The following is a 19,415-nucleotide window of genomic DNA, read 5'->3' as shown; positions in this document are numbered from 1 at the left end:
GATTGTTGGCGCACGAGCTGGTCCCAGCACCCTAGGCGCTTCAGCGGTCAGTCGTTGTAGTTATGTAGAATATCTATGCGCTCACACACTCGATACAGTTATCACACACCTGGCTCCTGTTATCTAACAAAAGACCGTTTGTTCCCTACACTACGTTCTGTATGCGTCCGTTTTTATGTTCTTCTGTATTTTTCCATCACAAGAAAGGCCCATGGCCCTGAAACTGTTAACGATGTCTCAAGTCAGCTATGTTGCATAACACATACACCCACACAAGCCAACAGCAAATAATATTCCATCACATATGATATGGTAACGGGCTATAGTGCATAACACAGATCCTCACACACCCCAGTATCCCCTTGACTGTTTTGGATTGCAAAACTAGACAGAAAAATAGGGGATGGAGTGAGACACCAGAAGAACAGAACAGGCCATAACAGAAGAGGATAGACAAAGGAGACCGTAACAAATATAAGAACCTGAGACAGCAACAGACACGACACAGACAGCAACAGACAAGACATAGAGAAAGTGATAGAAGAGGGCAGATGGAGAGAGAAGAGGTGGATTGAGCACACCGTAGACTGTATCACATCAAGCTGCTGTATAGATTCTAATTAGTTGTATTTATTTGCACAAATTATAAGAGGTGAAAAACAGACTGTTACAAAGTTAAACATGGTTTACAAAGAATTTGCAGGTGAGTTGAAAAAGCCTGTGACTATTAAAACAATTGTTTACTTTTACACTTTACAATTAGGACAGGACGAGAGAGGAGGGTAGACAAGCGACAGCAACATAGAATACTAAGAGATGGGGCCTCCCGAGTGGTGCAGTGGTCTAAGGCACTGCATTGTGCTAGCTGTGCCACTAGAGATTCTAGGTTTGAGTCCAGGCTCTGTTGCAGCTGGCTGCAACCAGGAGACCCATGGGGCGGTTCACAATTGGCCCAGCGTCGTCCGGGTTAGGGGAGGGTTTGGCCAGCAGGGATGTCCTTATCCCATCACGCACTAGCGAGTCCTGTGGTGGGCTGGGAGCAGTGCACACTGACACCGTGTACAGTGGTGACACATTGGTGCAGCTGGCTTCTGGGTTAATTGGGCATTGTGTCAAGAAGCAGTGCGGCTTGGTTGGGTTGTGTTTCGGAGGTCGCATGGCTCTCGACCTCTCCCGAGTCCGTAAGGGAGTTGCAGCGATGAGACAATTGGATACCATGAAATTGGGGAGAGGTCCTTTTTTTTTAAGAATACTAAGAGACAGCAAGAGAAGAGGGCAGACAAGGGAGACAGGAACAGACATAGAGAAGGCAAAGGAGAGAGGCAGAGGTGGGGTGAGCTGCTCTATGGATTCTATGTACTGCACAGTGTGTGTGTTTGTGCGAGAGATGGAGGGTGTTTGGGTATTGTGGGTATTGTGGGATTCTTTATTCAGTTTGGCTCATTGGACAGGTCAGAGTCTATATTTAAACAGTAGAGAGTGTTCCAGAGTAGAGAGACCCACGGTAGCAACTGTAATTGAGTATTGGCAGTATCTGCTGTGGAAGGTGGGAAGGTGCAAGTTACCTGAAAAAGATGTAATCTCTCAATGTTCATCTCAAAGTGCACCAAATATATGCATTTAGCTGTTGAAATTCCTTATTTCTTTTTGTAATGATTTTGGGCTAAGCTTCAATGTCTCTAAATCCTAGAACCCCAGATTTGTATTTATTTTTATGTGAGTGTTGTTGAGTACTTCACTACTGTACTTCACTCTGTCACATGTCACCTTCCTACCCTACCCTTATCATCAAGGTGTGAATGGAGTCAAGGTGTGAATGGAGGTGACAGATTCTAATGCAAATATTTTCCCACGAGATGTTTCCATCAAATTGACTTGTTGCTGATACAAGGCTGTGTGTGATGATGTAGTGCACATGTGATTAAATTCCCATGTACCAAATAAAAAATGCAAGTTAAATGGGTTTCCATCGCATTTTCAAATCTACTGATGGTTTGTTTTCTGACAAAAATGTTTGCGTTATAAATTTTGGCTAGAGCGCACATAGGCCTATGTATAGCCTAAATGAGATTATTATGGACAAAAGAGCCAGATTTAATTTAATTTGTCAAAAGGCAATCAAACATCGATTATCATCTCACCAGAATAAGACCCTCAATATGTATTGGAAAGGAGCATCAAGCTCATCACCTTGCACTTTCACCACCCTGTGAAGTTCATCATAATTGATTTCATCTGTAGCCTAATAAACTTCATGCTTTCCTGGACGAGTTGTAGTGGGAGGACCACACACCATATCTTTGCGTGACTCCAAGTTTACTTCGATATGATGGTTATTACACTGAACACAGATATAAACACAACATGTAAAATGTTGGTCCCATGTTTCATGAGCTGAAATAAAATATCACAGAAATGTTCCATATGCAAAAAAAGCGTATTTGTCTCAAATGTTGTGCACAAACTTGTTTACATCCCTGTTAGTGAGCATTTCTCCTTTGCCAAGATAATTCATCCACCTGACAGGTGTGGAATATCAAGAAGCTGATTAAACAGCATGATCATTTCACAGATACAAATTGTGCTGGGGACAATTAATGATCACTCTAAAATGTGCAGTTTTGTCACACAACACAATGCCTCAAGTTTTGAGGGAGCATGCAATGGGTATGCTGACTGCAGAAATGTCCACCAGAACTTTTGACAGAGAATTGAATGTTAATTTCTCTACCATAAGCTTCCTCGAAAGTTGTGTAACCAAGCCAGCCCAGGACCTCCACATCCGGCTTCTTCATCTGCGGGATCGTCTGCAACCAGCCACCCGCACAACCAAAGACTTTCTGCACAAACTGTCAGAAACCGTCTCAGGAAGCTCATCTGCGTGCTCGTCGTACTCACCAGGGTCTTGATCTGACTGTAGTTCAGCATCATAACCAACTTCAGTGAGCAAATGCTCACCTTTGATGGTCACTGGCATGCTGGAGAAGTGTGCTCTTCATGGATGAATCCTGGTTTCAACTGTACCGGGCAGGTGGGGGAGCAGTTTGCTGATGTCGAGGTTGTGAACAGAGTACCCCGTGGTGGGGGTGGTGTCATTGTATGGGGAGGCATAAGCTAATGACAATGAACACAATTGCATTTTATGGATGGCAATTTGAATGCACAGATATATGGTGACAAGATCCTAAGGTCCATTGATGTGCCATTCATCCGCAGCCTGTTTCAGCATGATAAATCATGGCCCCATGTCGCTAGGATCTTTACACAATTCCTGGAAGCTGAAAATGTCCCAGGTATTCAATGACCTGCTGACTCACCAGATATGTCACCCATTGAGCATGTTTGGGATGCTCTGGAGCAACATGTAAGACAGTGTGTTCCAGTTCCCACCAATATCCAGCAACTTCGCACAGCCATTGAAGAGGAGTGGGACAACATTTCACGGGACACAATCAACAGCCTGATCAACTCTATGTGAAGGAGATGTGTCAGGCTGCATGAGGAAGATGGTGGTCACACCAGATACTGACCGGTCTTCTGATCCATGCCCCTACTTTTCTTTTTTAAAAGGTGTCTGTGACCAACAGATGTATATCTGTATTCCCAGTCATGTGAAATCCATATATTAGGGCCTAATTTATTTATTTTCAATTGACTGATTTCCTTATATGAACTGTAGCTCAGTAAAATATTTTAAATTGTTGCATGTTTAGCTTATATTTTTGTTCAGTGCTTATCAATATTTGCACATAAAGGCGTTTTCACAATACATTTTACTGGCACAAAAATATCCCATCATGTCAAAGGAACAGATTATCTGTCAGCATTTATACAATTTTACAGAAAGTCCTTTTTTATATGGTATAACTTTGCTGCATAAAAACTATGGATGGAATTGTGGTTACTGTCAATGAAAATATGTGGAAAGGCAACACGCAATTCCAGTCACCTTATTAGGCTTATATAGCGCAGATGAATAGGGAGTTAGTTATCAGTATCTTTGGATATAGGCTATATTATTCTGCAAATGTAGACTAACATAAAAAAGGGCATGTGCAGGATATTCTTTTTAATTAAAAATATATTGCCTACCCTACATTACAAGAATAGAAAGATATCACATTTGAAAGCGGAAACCTTTCGTTGAAAGAACATTTGGATATATTGCTATGTGTATAATATACTGATAATACCCCCTGTTCAGATATGTGAAATGTGGACACAGTTTGAAATTATGATCAAAGTTTTTCGAGAAACAGAGAATTAATGAGGGGTACAAAAATGCAGAGTGGGCAGTCCTTACGTTGGGTCAAAGTTTATTTGCACAGCGTGCTAGTTTCGCGCCAGCATTTTCGCGGGTGGTGACAACTACACTGATAATCGGCGAGAAATGAAACACCCCAAATAAGATAATATCGGTTATACTTGCAGTATATTTGTGGCGTTCATGGTATACTTTTATTTGATCGTTTGTATCTATCAGGAGTACTAAGGTGAGGAAGTGCATCTGGCTGCGTTTTGTTTGTGTTTATTTTCGCGCTAGCGGAGGGAGTGACTTGCTATAAGAACAAATACTCTTTGGAAATTGCAATTACTAGTATTGGTTTTGACAGTGCTGTCTTTCAAAATGATTTAGTAAATTGGGAATATACCTATAGTTCGTATTGATATTAGATGGCTAGGTAAGCTAGTGAGCTAACACATTTAGTGGCTAGCTAGCTAACAAGTTCGATCAGTGAAAGTGAATTGACTGCACTTGTATGCTAGCTAGCTATCTTGATTGACGACTAGTTAGCAAACTACCGGTATTCTTGACCATTGTCAGCTATATCGTTTGATCGCAGTTTGCAGAATTGTTGATGAACATCAAACCAACCCTAGCCATGTGTTTGCCACGTTGCCTGACGGTATGTTGTAGTTAGCTAGCTAACGTTAACTATTTTTCCTTTGCTAGTGTTTGTAAACTTAAGGTAAGTTAGAGTTGATCTCTATTTTTAGAATCTAAGTTACAGTATTACGCTTGTGTAGATATCCTGACCGGCTGCTAGCGAATGCATTTTTTTCACCTCTTCCACACTGACTACAGAATTCAAAAATACAATTCTTGTCTTTCATAATTTGGTCCGATATTCTTGGATATGTAGTGTCAGCGTTTGTTGCTGGCATGTCATCCCTAAGTTTGCATATCTATCCAATGAAAAAGTAATTAAAGTAGTTTGCAATATATCAGTGGGCTTTGTGATGAATGAGCCATCTGATTCAATGAATGAATGAAGGAGCAGAGTTGGCTTTTCTTCCCCAAAATTTCATTTAAGGTTTTTTATCTTTACATTTTTTATCATTTGTTAAATATAATTTATCTTTGTTTCATAATGTACTTAATTTTTTATTTAGTTTACTTACATTATTTCTTAAATTGCAGTACGTTGGCCAATCAATTGGACTGCCAGACTTAATTGCCATCCATACCTTTTGCATCTTCCCTCTCAACCATACAATTTTTCAATTCATCAATCCAAGGGGATTTAACAGTTTTTACAGTCATTTTCTTGATGGGTGCGTGCTTATTAGTAACTGGAATAAGTACTTTCATAAATGTGCCAAGTGCAGCATCTGGTTGCTCCTCATTACACACCACAGACCAGCAAATATTATTTACATCAACATATGAATCACTACAAAACTTCTTTTATGACCTCTTGTGCACTACATTAGAAACTTGGAACTTTGGTTTTCCTACATATGGCTATTATATTGTGATCACTACATTATATGGATTTGGATACATGCTTTAAAGCAAATATCTGCAACATTAGTAAACATGTGATCAATACATGTTGACATTTTAATTCCTGTGCTGTTTGTAATTACCCTGGTAGGTTGACTGACAACCTGATCCAGATTGCACCCACTGGTTACAGTCTGAAGTGGGTGGCTTGATGAAAGCAAGTCAATATTTAAATCACTCAGAAAATATACTTCTCTGTTGATCACATGCATTATCAAGCATTTCACACATATTATCCAGATACTGACTGTTAGCACTTGATGGTCTATAGCAGCTTCCCACAAGAATGGGCTTTAGGTGAGGCAGATAAACCTGTAGCTATATTACTTCAACAGTATTTAACATTAGATCGTCTCTCAGCTTTCCCGGAATGTGGTTCTGTATATAGACGGCAACACCGCCTCCGTTGGCATTTCTGTCTTTTCAGGTCGATGTTATAACCATGTATTGCTACCAGTGTATCATCAAAGAGAGTTTCAGAGATAGTCCGAAAATGAATGACATCGGTTACAAGCAAGTAATTGACTTCATGGACCTGGTTTCTTAGGCTACATATGTTAGTATGGGCTATTTTTAGCACTTTTCTGGGTTGCTTGATTGTTTTTAATGCTTTACTGGGAAGCTAAAAAGCTGGGTCATTGCCGATCGTGTGTGAAAACAGTTTTGACTGGCCACTATTTGAAAGAAGATGCCAACTTTCTCATTCTGCTGTATTTATGGCTCAGTTCTTAAAATTAACACATGAATCTGCTTTACAAACAGTGTAGCCTACCTGGTATATCTGGCACATGAGTTTCAAGTTTGGGGAAGCCTACCTTTTATAATATAGCATTCCATATATCCCTGCGTTTGCAGACTTATGTAAGATAGCACACTAGTCATAATTTAGGCTAATATAACACAATCACTGTTTGCAGAAAAATACTTCAATGCATGGTTGAGTGCATATATAGAGTAGGTTACCGTAATTTCCGGACTATAAGCCCCTACTTTTTTCCCACGCTTTTAACCTCGCGGTTTATACAATGACGTGGCTAATTTATGGATTTTTCCCGCTTTCACAAGAAAAACTGAGCACCGTCACATAATGTGATGTAAATCGAGCGTGCTCAAACCTCCCATCATTCTGATTACGGTAGTCATTTTGTCACGGCAAAGACACGGAGAAATGCATATGATGCAGCTTTCAAGTTGAAGGCGATCGATCTGGCTGTTGGAAAAGGAAATAGAGCTGCTGCACGGGAGCTTGGCCTTAATGAGTCGATGATAAGACGTTGGAAACAGCAGCGTGAGGAACTGACTCGGTGCAAAAAGACAACAAAAGCTTTCAGAGGGAAGAAAAGCAGATGGCCCGAACTAGAAAATGAGCTTGAAGACTGGGTCAACACACAGAGAGCAGACGGCCGAGGTGTTTCAACTGTGCAGATCCGACTGAAAGCCAAAACAATCGCCACCGCAATGAAGTTTGAGGATTTTAGAGGTGGACCATCGTGGTGTCTAAGATTTATGATACGTAAAGGCCTGTCCATCAGGGTACGGACGAGTCTGTCAGCAGCTCCCTCCCGACTACGAGAAAAAAGTTTCAAACTTCCGCAAATTCACTGATGCAAAGATAGCGGAGCATTCCATCGGTCCGCACGACATCATAAATATGGATGAGGTTCCTCTGACGTTTGACCTGCCTCTCACTCGGACTGTCAACAGGAAAGGCGAATCATCCGTCACGCTGAAAACTGGGCATGGAAAAACGCACTTCACCTGTGTTCTGAGCTGCACGGCATCGGGAGAAAAGCTTCCACCGATGTTGATTTTTAAACTCAAGACGATGCCAAAAGAGATTCCAGAGAGGACTTGTTGTGAAAGTCAACAAAGGATGGATGACGGAAGTCCTAATGCATGAATGGCATACGGAGTGTTACAGCAAGCGACCGGGAGGATTCTTTCACAAGAACAATGCATTGCTCGTGTTGCACAGCATGAGGGCCCACATAACAGAATCTGTGAAAGAAGCCATCAAGAGGACAAACTCAATTCCAGCTGTGATTCCTGGGGGCACAACAAAGTATTTGCAGCCACTCGACATCAGTGTAAATCGTGCATTTAAGGTGGCGCTCCGTGTTCAGTGGGAGGCTTGGATGACAAGTGGGGAGAAATCCTTCACTAAAACGGGCTTCATGCGAAGAGCAACTTATGGTCAAGTCTGCCAGTGGGTCCTGACGGCGTGGAGCATTGTCAAAAAATCCACTCATCAACGGGTTTCGAAAGGCTGGACTGCTGCGTGTTGAAGAGGGCAGCATGAGCTCAGAGGGGAATTTGCCTCCGGATGAAAGTGACGAGAGCGACAATGAAACGATCCAACATCGGATGAAGCAATTCTGAGGCTATTCAACTCCGACACCGAAGGAGATGACCAGTGGTTTCAGTGCACAGGAGGAGGAAGATAGTGAGCCTATTTATTTTTGTTACAAGCCGTGTTTCATTTAAAGGCTGTGTAAAGTTCATTTGTTTCAATGTACCGGTAGGCACCTGCGGCTTATAGACGTGCGGCTTATTTATGTACAAAATACATATATATTTTTTAATTCAGTGGGTGCGGCTTATATTCATGTGCGCTTAATAGTCCAGAAATTACGGTATATGCTATATCGGAAGTTTCTGGCCTTTTTATAAACACATTTCATGCATTTCTACTACACTTTGACTGGAGACATTAGCAGAATCTTTTTTAATTTGACAAATTACAAGGTAATTAGCCGACAATGATCAATAAAAACTACGTTGTTCATATAATAGTCTTATGAGAAGGAGAGACACAAATAGAATATAATGTCCATATAAACTGGAGTAGGAAATGATTATCCAAAAACGAACTTAAGTAGCAATGACCCAACAATGATAAATAGTGACTATGTTGTGTGTCTCAGTTGGTAGAGCATGGCGCTTGCAAGGCCAGGGTTGTGGGTTCGATTCCCACGGGGGAACAGTACAAAGACAATGACTGATGAATTGTGTGCAACCTGCACAAGAGAAACAGCAGATTTCTGGCCTTGCATGCCCTTTTTTCTTTGTCAAATCATCATTAGTGTCACATCATGCTGCCTTGGAATGTACTGAAAACACATCCTAATGTTTGTATCACAGCCGTAAAAAAACAAATGGAGGAGGACCGGTTTGTTTAACCACTCAACACAGAATTTTTGCTTTGGATTATAGTGGACTAAGCCAATCTATTACTTCTATGCCTGAACTTTGAATTTGGTTGGATTACACAATTCCAGTGACTTCTGTGCCCCATCATTCTACTCACACAAATGCTCGATATAGGCAGAATACTCTCCCTCGGAAATCATTTGGGGATAATACCTCTTCTCTTTTAATCAGCTATGTTCAATTGTATTCTTCTTACTATAAAATAATATACACTGAACAAAAATATACATGCAACAATTTCAAAGATTTGACTGAGTTACAGTTCATATAAGGATCTCAGTCAATAGAAATGCATTATTTAAGCCCTAATCTATGGATTTCACATGACTGGGAATAAACATATGCAGGTCACAGACACCTTAAACAATTAGGGGTGTAAATCAGAATCTGTCAGTATCCGGTGTGACCACCATTTGCCTCATGCACTGCAACATCTCCTTCGCATAGAGTTGATCAGGCTGTTGATTTTGGCCTGTGAAATGTTGTCCCACTCTTCTTTAATGGCTGTGCAAAGTTGCTGGATATTGGCAGGAACTGGAAAACGCTGTCTTACCCGTCAAACCAGAGCATCCCAAACGTGCTCAATGGGTGACATGTCTGAGTATGCAGGCCATGGAAGAACTGGGACATTTCCAGCTTCCAGGAACTGTGTACAGATCCTTGTGACATGGGGGGCTGTGAATTATCATGCTGAAACATGAGGTGTTGGCGGCAGATGAATGGCACGACAATGGGTCTCAGGAGCTCATCACGGTATCTCTGGGCATTCAAATTTCCATCGATTTAAAATGGAATTGTGTTTGTTGTCTTTAGCTTATGCCTGCCTAGACCATAACCCCACAGCCACCATCTTGATTTTCCACACCTGTCAGGTGGATGGATTATCTTGGCAAACAAGATATTCTCACTAACAGGGATGTAAACAATTAGAGACGTGTGTGTGTATAGGAAAATGTCTGGGATATTTCAGCTCATGAAACATGGGACCAACACTTTGCATGTTGCATTTTATATTTTTGTTAAGTGTAAAATAATGCCACGAGAATCTTGTCTGCTAAATGAACCAGTGTAGCCCACAGCCATATGACATAGCCAGATCAGGGCCTAACATAAGGATGACAGAAATGGCCGACATTTTCTTTGTATTTTTTTAGACCAGTCTAAAATAAATAATGGATTTATTGTGATGGTGTGGGCTATATTAAATTGATTTATTTACTTTTTAAAATGTAGATGTTCCAAAGGTCTGCATCAGTGTCTTGTAGTGTCTTGCCTGGAAGCCAGGAAATGCTATGACCTTGTTTGTTAATTAACGTTAAGTACCGTGAGACCGGTAGTTATTTGCATGACAATCACCGGCTGATCATTTTATGATCGCCACAGCCCTAGGTGTGAGAGGAACCAGGATGATGGCGACGGTGCCCCTGACCAGCTCCAGTCTCCTCCCTCTGCTGGAATCTCTGGAGGATATCACAGCCGGACAGCCGGAGCAGACAGACGCCTACCTCACCATTGTCAAGTAGGTGCTTTAGATGGACATAGGCAGCCTATGATGACCTCGTTATCCCTAGATGCTGATCGATATGCATGTCATGTGTATGTCTTTCTCTAATGAGCTGAGGTAGTGGGTATCTCTGCAACACTTATAAAGATGTCTGTTTCCATCCTAAATGCTGGCTCTGCTTTGTCTTCAGTCGTCTCAGTGGGGATGATGGAACACAGTTTCTCCCTGCTGTTGTAAAGAACTTTTCACGTTTGGGTAGAACTTTCCAGGTGAGTGCATGCTTTATATGAAGGAGATTTCTGAAGGAAAAATGTGAACATCTCGTTGACTAAAGGATTGTCATGAATGTTATGTTTTTGTCATGTTGTTTTAGACCCATATCGCCAGTCAGAATGCAGAGCTGAGCCAGGCTGCACTACAGGCCCTGGGGTTCTGTGTGTTCCACGCCCATGTCGTCTCAGCTATCCCAGGTACTGAACAAGTAGAATTCTTCATGTTTACATGGGACTTGTTTAACTGATGGATAAAAATCAACAATTCAGATTCTCCATTAAAAGTGAAATAAGCCTGGTAAGAATGGAGATCACATCATTTGAAACAGGGTTTTCTTTGGCTTTCTCTTTCTCCAGCTAATTTTGCAGAGGAGCTACTGTCAGCTCTTTCCTCTCTGGTGGTGAAGTCTACAGACAAGAACACATGCACCAGAGCGTTATGGGTCATCTCCAAACAGAACTTCCCTCCAGAGGTGGTGGCCAAGATGGTGCCAGAGATTCTGAGAACCCTGGAGTGTGTACGGACTAGAGAAGACATCCAGTCTGTTGTCATGGAGCATGAGTCGTTGAATGTTATCATAAGGTAAACAAAAACACCCAGTTTTTGTACATGTACTCTCCTACCCTGGAATCAATAGCTTTGATTGGCTATGACTCATTTAGGAATGCACAATTTAATGGTTCAGTATGATAACCCTGCCACTAAGCAGATGGATGTTATTGTAGTCTACCTTGCTTAACATTGTATCTGTTTTGTATAATGCTCATAGCTCTCTGGTCTGGAAAATACTGTCTTGACAGTATTTCAGTGATCATCAGCTCTTTCTCTGTCTTGCCCCTCTGTCTGTGTAGGCTGCTGGACCAGACCCCAGCCCAGATGAGTGAGTGTGCAGTGCAGTGGGCCAAGCTGGTCATCCCTCTGGTGGTCCACTTAGCCTCTAAAGTGCGCCTGCGGGCGGCAGCAGCCCTGGAGATGGGTCTGCCTCTACTAATGGAGAAACAGAAAGAGGTGGCAGCCATCATAGAACCCATCATGTCCTCTGTGAGTGTCTTTATACTCTCTACTAGAGCCATATGTATTTACATGATTATATCTAAATACATGGCACTGCCCTCTACTGTCTGCCACTCACACACACTTACAATACAGTGAGTGCATATGTTTTTACTAAGTTGCTTTGGATAAATGGAAGGTTCAGAAACTCTTGATGCTAAGTTCTTCACAATCTGACAGTTGTTCTTGTTTCGCTCCAGAAACTCATCCCAGAGCTCCAGAAACTGTTCTCTACGAAGAACGAGACCAATGTTCTGAAACTCTGGCCGTTGTTTGTCAGGCTCCTAGGGAAGGTGAGGCTGCATGGTTTGAATCCTCAGGAGATGCTTTCATGTAAGGCTCTCAGGAGTGTAATGAATTAATTTCATACGACACTATTGGTTCCTCCACACCTTGTATCGGTGGAGAGTTGGGAAAAGACACATGTCATTGTCTATGACCATTGACAGTCAGTCTTTCGCCTGATCCCCCAGCTGCTCCATAGAGGTGGTCCCTTCATCAACTCCCTGCTTGGCCTGGAGGAACTGGGCTTCCGTAGCTCCTCCCCCAACATCAAGAAGATCGCCTTCATCGCCTGGAAGAGCCTCATAGACAACTTCTCCCTCAATCCAGGTGGGAAACACACAATACAACAGAGTGCCATTACTTCTTCACGTCTTTTTGACCGGTTGCTTCGTTTAGACAGAACTTAATGGAGGGCTGTACAACAAAGTGTGTGGCAAACTAAATGCTCTTAACATCCACTCCACTCTCTCTTCATGCACTCTTTCCTGTAGAGAACACTTACTCGGATTAGAGTAGACTGTATAGTCAGAGTGTCAGATTCTTTGCAAAGTGATTGACTGACCTGTCTCCCGTGCTGTAGAGATCCTGTGCAGTGCCAAGCGGCTGAAGTTACTGCTGCAGCCCCTCCGCTCCATCCAGGTGAGGACTGAGGCCCTGCTGCTCACCAAGCTGGAGGTCTGGTGGTACCTGGTGGTCAAACTGGGACCCAACCTGCCTGCACACTTTGAACAGGTACGTACAAAAAGGGATTTTCATTTGTATTGGTTTGATATTATGTGTCCGTTTGAATGTTTTTGCAGAAAAATGCCTATAAAGTGTTTTGTTACGTTTATGCCGAATTATCAAACATGACTTGATGCATTCAGAATGATCAAACATGACTTGATGCATTCAGAATGATCAAACATGACTTGATGCATTCAGAATGATCAAACATGACTTGATGCATTCAGAATTATCAAACATGACTTGATGCATTCAGAATTATCAAACATGACTTGATGCATTCAGAATTATCAAACATGACTTGATGCATTCAGAATCCAAGCAGGATTTGTTATTAAGGAACGAGATTAAGTTAATAAATTAGGCCTATTATAAAATGTAATTGAAATTAAGTTTGAGATTCGATCTTGTCATAAATTGTCATCTTGTGTGAGAGGTGGATAGAGCGTTATCATTGTTTTGTGATTGGAAATGGCCTGCTCGAGAGCTGTCTTGTGTTGCTGACCAATAGTCTTGATGTGTTGTCAGGTTGGTGTTCCTCTCCTCCAGTGCACCCTGGGAACTGACTCAGCCTTCCCAACTACTCCAGCCCGGAGCTCCATTCAGAACAGTGCTGTGGGGACCAGTACACATAAAACTGGTAGTCTTACTGTGGGGACCACTATACCTACAACTATTCATGTCTTCCATTGTCTTTTCTCTTTGCTTGTACTATGGAACATTGACTGCTTCTAGCTGTTGGTTTTCATAATTTGCATGCATGTGTGATACAAGTATGTCATTTCATTATATAATTCCCTTACCTAGAATGCAGAACATAGAAAAGCTCTCTTGAATGGTCATCTTGGATTTACCTGAAAAGTGCCATCAGATAATTGTGGAAACGTTGGATGTAAACATGTTCTAAATGTCACTTTTTAATTGATAATGGAATTTGTTCACCTTTGTTGCTCTGTCCCCCGCCCCACCAGGTGCCCCAGCCTTCTCCAGCCCTACGGTGATGCCCCGTCTGAGCCTGAACTGCAGTGTGGTGGCGGGCCAGGCCTATCCCTCTATACAGCTGCTGGGATTAGAGATGCTGCTGCACTACTTCATGGGGTCAGAGGTCACCGCCGCCGCTGCCAAGAACCAACTGACGCTCAGCCTGGGTGAGAGACGTGGTGGTTTTACCTACTTTAGTTGAATGCACTGAACAAAGTCGCTCTGGTTAATAACCTCTCTGGGATATGTGGGACTGTAGCGTCCCACTTGGCCAAAAGCCAGAGAAAATGCAGAGCGCCAAATTCGAATAAATTAGTATAAACATCTAACTTTCATGACATCACACATGTAAGATACCAAATTAAAGCTACACGTGTTGTGAATCCAGCCAACATGTCAGATTTCAAAAAGGCTTTTCAGCGAAAGCAAACGATGCTATCTGAGAATGGCACCTCCGTAAAAAAAAGAGAACATATTTCAACCGTGCAGACGCGACACAAAACGCAGAAATAAACATATAAATCATGCCTTACCATTTGATGAGCTTCTGCTGTTGGCACTCCAATATGCCCCATAAACATCACAAATGGTCCTTTTGTTCGATTAATTCCGTCCAAATACATCCAAAATGTCCATTTATTTGGTGCGTTTGATCCAGAAAAACACCGGTTCCAACTTGCGCAATGTGATTACAAAATATCTCAAAAGTTACCTGTAAAACTTTGCCAAAACATTTCAAACTACTTTTGTAATACAACTTTAGGTATTGTTTTACGTAAATAATCGATCAAATTGAAGACTGGATGATCTGTGTTCAATACAGGAAGAAAACAAACTGACACTACCTTTCTGGTAACGCGCCTCTATCTAACAGTACACTTGAAGTGCTCCCTTTAGAAATCTGGATTCCCAATGAAAACTCATTGAAAAGAGGGACCTCAAAAAAAAAAAAGAAGAAAAAAGACATTTGGAATGGTTTTTCCTCGGTTTTGTCTGCTACATAAGTTCTGTTATACTCACAAACATGATTCAAACAAACTTCAGTGTTTTCTAAAACTATCAAAATATACATATCTTATCTTCTGGGGATGAGTAGCAGGCAGTTGAATTTGGGCATGCATTTCATCCGGATGTGAAAATAGTTAAGAGCTAAATTATTCATGTAATGATGTCACACCCTCAGTCCGTTAATCAGTACTCAGTGATGTTTGTAAATGTTTTATATATACAGTTGAAGTCGGAAGTTTACATAGACCTTAGCCAAATACATTTAAACTCCGTTTTTCACAATTCCTGACATTTAATCCGAGTAAAAATTCCCTGTCGTAGGTCAGTTAGGATCACCACCTTATTTTAAGAATGTGAAATGTCAGAATAATAATTTCAGCTTTTATTTCTTTCGTCACATTCCCAGTGGGTCAGAAGTTTACATACACTCAATTCGTATTTGGTAGCATTGCCTTCAAATTGCTTAACTTGGGTCAAACGTTTCAGGTAGCCTTCCACAAGCTTCCCACAATAAGTTGGGTGAATTTTGGCCCATTCCTCCTGACAGAGCTGGTGTAACTGAGTCAGGTTTGTAGGCCGCCTTGCTAGCACATTCTTTTCCAGTTCTGCCCACACATTTTCTATGGGATTGAGGTCAGGGCTTTGTGATGGCCACTCCAATACCTTGACATTGTTGTCCTTAAGCCATTTTGCCACAAGTTTGGAAGTATGCTTGGGGTCATTGTCCATTTGGAAGACCCATTTGCAACCAAGCTTGAACTTCCTGACTGATGTCTTGAGATGTTGCTTCAATATATCCACATAATGTTCCTACCTCATGATGCCATCTATTTTGTGAAGTGCACCAGTCCCTCCTGCAGCAAAGCTCCCCCACAACATGATTCCGCGTGCAGTTGCAAACCATAGTCTGGCTTTTTTATGGAGCTTTTGGAGCAGTGGATTCTTCCTTGCTGAGCGGCCTTTCAGGTTGTTGAAATAGGACTCGTTTTACCGTGGATATACAGTGGGGGGTGTATTTAGTCAGCCACCAATTGTGCAAGTTCTCCCACTTAAAAAGGTGAGAGGCCTGTAATTAGGTACACTTCAACTATGACAGACAAAATTAGATTTTAAAAAATCCAGAAAATCACATTGTAGGATTTTTTTATGAATTTATTTGCAAATTATGGTGGAAAATAAGTATTTGGTCACCTTCAAACAAGCAAGATTTCTGGCTCTCACAGACCTGTAACTTCTTCTTTAAGAGGCTCCTCTGTCCTGCACTCGTTACCTGTATTAATGGCACCTGTTTGAACTTGTTATCAGTATAAAAGACACCTGTCCACAACCTCAAACAGTCACACTCTACTATGGCCAAGACCAAAGAGCTGTCAAAGGACACCAGAAACAAAATTGTAGACCTGCACCAGGCTGGGATGACTGAATCTGCAATAGGTAAGCAGCTTGGTTTGAAGAAATCAACTGTGGGAGCAATTATTAGAAAATGGAAGACATACAAGACCACTGATGATCTCCCTCGATCTGGGGCTCCATGCAAGATCTCACCCCGTGGGGTCAAAATGATCACAAGAACGGTGAGCAAAAATCCCAGAACCAGACGGGGGGGACCTAGTGAATGACCTGCAGAGAGCTGGGACCAAAGTAACAAAGTCTACCATCAGTAACACACTACGCCACCAGGGACTCAAATCCTGCAGTGCCAGACGTGTCCCCCTGCTTAAGCCAGTACATGGCCAGGCCCGTCTGAAGTTTGCTAGAGCGTATTTGGATGATCCAGAAGAAGATTGGGAGAATGTCATATGGTCAGATGAAACAAAAATAGATTTTTTTTTTGTAAAAACTCAACTCGTCGTGTTTGGAGGACAAAGAATGCCGAGTTGCATCCAAAGAACACCATACCTACTGTGAAGCATGGGGGTGGAAACATCATGCTTTGGGGCTGTTTTTCTGCAAAGGGACCAGGACGACTGATCCGTGTAAAGGAAAGAATGAATGGGGCCATGTATCGTGAGATTTGAGGGAAAACCTCCTTCCATCAGCAAGGGCATTGAAGATTAAACATGGCTGGGTCTTTCAGCATGACAATGATCCCAAACACACCGCCCTGGCAACGAAGGAGTGGCTTCGTAAGAAGCATTTCAAGGTCCTGGAGTGGCCTAGCCAGTCTCCAGATCTCAACCCCATAGAAAATCTTTGGAGGGAGTTGAAAGTCCGTGTTGCCCAGCAACAGCCCCAAACATCACTGCTCTAAAGGCGATCAGCATGGAGGAATGGGCCAAAATACCAGCAACAGTGTGTGAACCTTGTGAAGACTTACAGAAAACATTTGACCTCTGTCAAACTTTTGTTATTGACCAAATACTTATTTTCCACCATAATTTGCAAATAAATTCATTACAAATCCTACAATGTGATTTTCTGGATTAAAAACAGTCAAACTGAACAGTTTTATCTCAATCTCTTCATTCAAAGACTCAATCATGGACACTCTTACTGACAGTTGTGGATGCTTTGTGTGATGTATTGTTGTCTCTACCTTCTTGCCCTTTGTGATGGTGTCTTTGCCCAATTTTTTTGCCATATTTTGTGCTGCTACCATGCTGTGTTATGTGTTGCTGCCTTGCTATGTTGTCTTAGGTCTCTCTTTATGTTTTTGTGTCTCTTGTTGTGATGTGTTCTGTCCTATATATGTATTGTATTTTTAATCCACTGTCCCCGCAGGAGGCCTTTTGCCTTTTCTAGGTCGTCATTGTAAATAAGAATTTGTCCTTAACTGACTTGCCTAGTTTATAAATAAAATTTTAATAAACGATTTATGCATCAGATAAATATGTTCCAGTTGGAAACGGCTTGCCTGGTTCTCTGAAATGACTCTCCTGTATTGTTTTGGCAGAACCTCTGGTTCACCCCTTCTTGTCCAGCCCCCCTTCCTTCACCAAGCACGGCTCTTTGCTTATCTCCGCAGTCCGCGACAGCTTCATCTGCATCGGCAAAGACGCCCCAGGTACCTACCTGCCCTCAAGTAACTCTATGCAAATTATATTAGCATAGGCTCTATGGCAGCCATAATGGCTCTGACTATTCCAAACATGTTCAGAGCTAGCCTCGGAGTGTGTATCAGGTTCTTCCACTGCCAGTCAACTAGTCAGGAAGAGGGCACAAATCCGCTGTAGTCCAGTTAGGAAACATGTAGGCCTAACTTCCTGCCACTATGAAAAACAACAATTTCAGACCCTCCTATACCAGTCACATTGTAGGAGCCCAAATCCCACCTCTATGATGTAGTGGTATACTATAATCCTCTCATAGTTACCCTGTCTAGCGTAATTTAAATGTTCTGTAGGAATGAGCAACTAAAAGAACAAACCTATTCACAGCATCAAGGTTATTGTGCTACAATGAAAATGACTTGGCCTGGCCTTCCTCAAGGAGCCGAGGCGCCAGCCTCTAGAGATGTGCGTGTTCATGCTCAGTGCTCTCACCACAAAGGGGATAGGATAGCTCTGGCTTGACTTGCTAGCTTAGAGGGGCTCCCTCACATGGACGAGTGATTGGAAACAGTTTCTGAGAGTCACTGCGTGGGGTAGAGGGGGAGTTGGAAGGAAGAATTGTGTGTTTTGTGTAGAAGTGCATGTGTAGGGGTTTGAATGACGGCCACTTCATGTGGGGTGACTTGCGTGTTCTCTCTCCCCTGCAGATGCCTTGCTTGCCCTTATATGGAGGAACCTTGTCAGTTTCGTAATCACAACGATTGATGCTGGTGAGTACCAGCCAAAGTCAACCACATCACCCCCCACAGAACAGATTGCGTGCTGTTAAACAGTGGAGGGCCTGTTTAGTGATTAGAGTTAGAGAATAAACCCCATCATGATGTAAGCCTGCAGGCCATCCAGGAAACTCTAACCTAAGTCACTCGTCAGTTAGTTTCAGCCTTGGCTAACTCCTCCTAAGTGTTTCTCAATCCTCTCCTACAGCGTCCCCAGCCGTTCTACTTACTTCATGTATTGTAACACTGGCACAGCTAATTCAGCAAATTTAAGGGTTTGGTGATAAGTTGACCAGTGAAAATGTGCTATTACTGGAATATAGGAGTGATTTAGCCCCAAGCTGCGTGCCCCACTCTGCTGGATAATTAATGTCGTACAGTTTAACCTCACTCCATCTTCATTTAGTTAGCTAAACATGGTCAATGTTCTGTGGCTGCTGCTCAGTTGGCTGACCCTTCCTGCCATGGGTCAGCCCTGCAGCCCCACACAGAGTACCACAGCTGGGCCTGGGTCCTGTTTGTCAGGTGTTGGAGCTGAAAGACCCAAGCCTCCCCCACCACAGGTCCAACCCCACTGTCATCAGTTTAAGTCTGAGCGGACCTTTGGGTTTGGAACCACTATGACGAGGAATGAAATCTGAGGGGCCAGTCCCCAGTAATGACCATCCAAAGAAATGACAGAAATAATTTTCTATGTTTAGTTTCTACTGTTCAAAATGTGTTCGATGAGAAAATCCAAAGTCCCTCCCCTCTGACCTTTTCCGCCAATGCGTTTTGAGGTGGCTCGGAGTGTGGATGTGAGGAATTGAGGAAAGGCGACT

At 42.4% G+C, this 19,415-nt stretch overlaps 1 protein-coding gene across 3 annotated transcripts in view; it reads left to right on the top strand.

Moving 5' to 3' along the window:
• The first annotated feature begins 4,316 nt into the window (after positions 1-4,316).
• The window catches only part of LOC109870744 (telomere-associated protein RIF1), a 29,795-nt gene continuing 14,696 nt past the window's right edge, over positions 4,317-19,415 (top strand). For 2 of the 3 annotated variants that reach the window (XM_031805779.1, XM_031805781.1), the window contains exons 1-13: positions 4,317-4,493; positions 10,382-10,517; positions 10,693-10,771; positions 10,876-10,972; positions 11,132-11,357; positions 11,627-11,816; positions 12,029-12,121; positions 12,302-12,440; positions 12,694-12,845; positions 13,368-13,479; positions 13,811-13,987; positions 17,722-17,832; positions 18,526-18,588. In XM_031805779.1, coding sequence (XP_031661639.1) covers positions 10,405-10,517; positions 10,693-10,771; positions 10,876-10,972; positions 11,132-11,357; positions 11,627-11,816; positions 12,029-12,121; positions 12,302-12,440; positions 12,694-12,845; positions 13,368-13,479; positions 13,811-13,987; positions 17,722-17,832; positions 18,526-18,588 — 1,552 coding nt within the window. In that variant the 5' untranslated portion in view covers positions 4,317-4,493; positions 10,382-10,404. Of the gene's footprint in view, positions 4,494-4,731; positions 4,908-10,381; positions 10,518-10,692; positions 10,772-10,875; positions 10,973-11,131; positions 11,358-11,626; positions 11,817-12,028; positions 12,122-12,301; positions 12,441-12,693; positions 12,846-13,367; positions 13,480-13,810; positions 13,988-17,721; positions 17,833-18,525; positions 18,589-19,415 lie in introns of those variants that run through there. The other variant, XM_031805780.1, reaches the window with a different exon arrangement.

The sequence above is a fragment of the Oncorhynchus kisutch genome, linkage group LG26 (assembly GCF_002021735.2).
Source record: "Oncorhynchus kisutch isolate 150728-3 linkage group LG26, Okis_V2, whole genome shotgun sequence".
Taxonomy (NCBI): Eukaryota; Metazoa; Chordata; class Actinopteri; order Salmoniformes; family Salmonidae; genus Oncorhynchus; species Oncorhynchus kisutch.
Note: the sequence above shows the minus strand (reverse complement) of the source record. Positions and strands in the feature narration are given on the sequence as shown.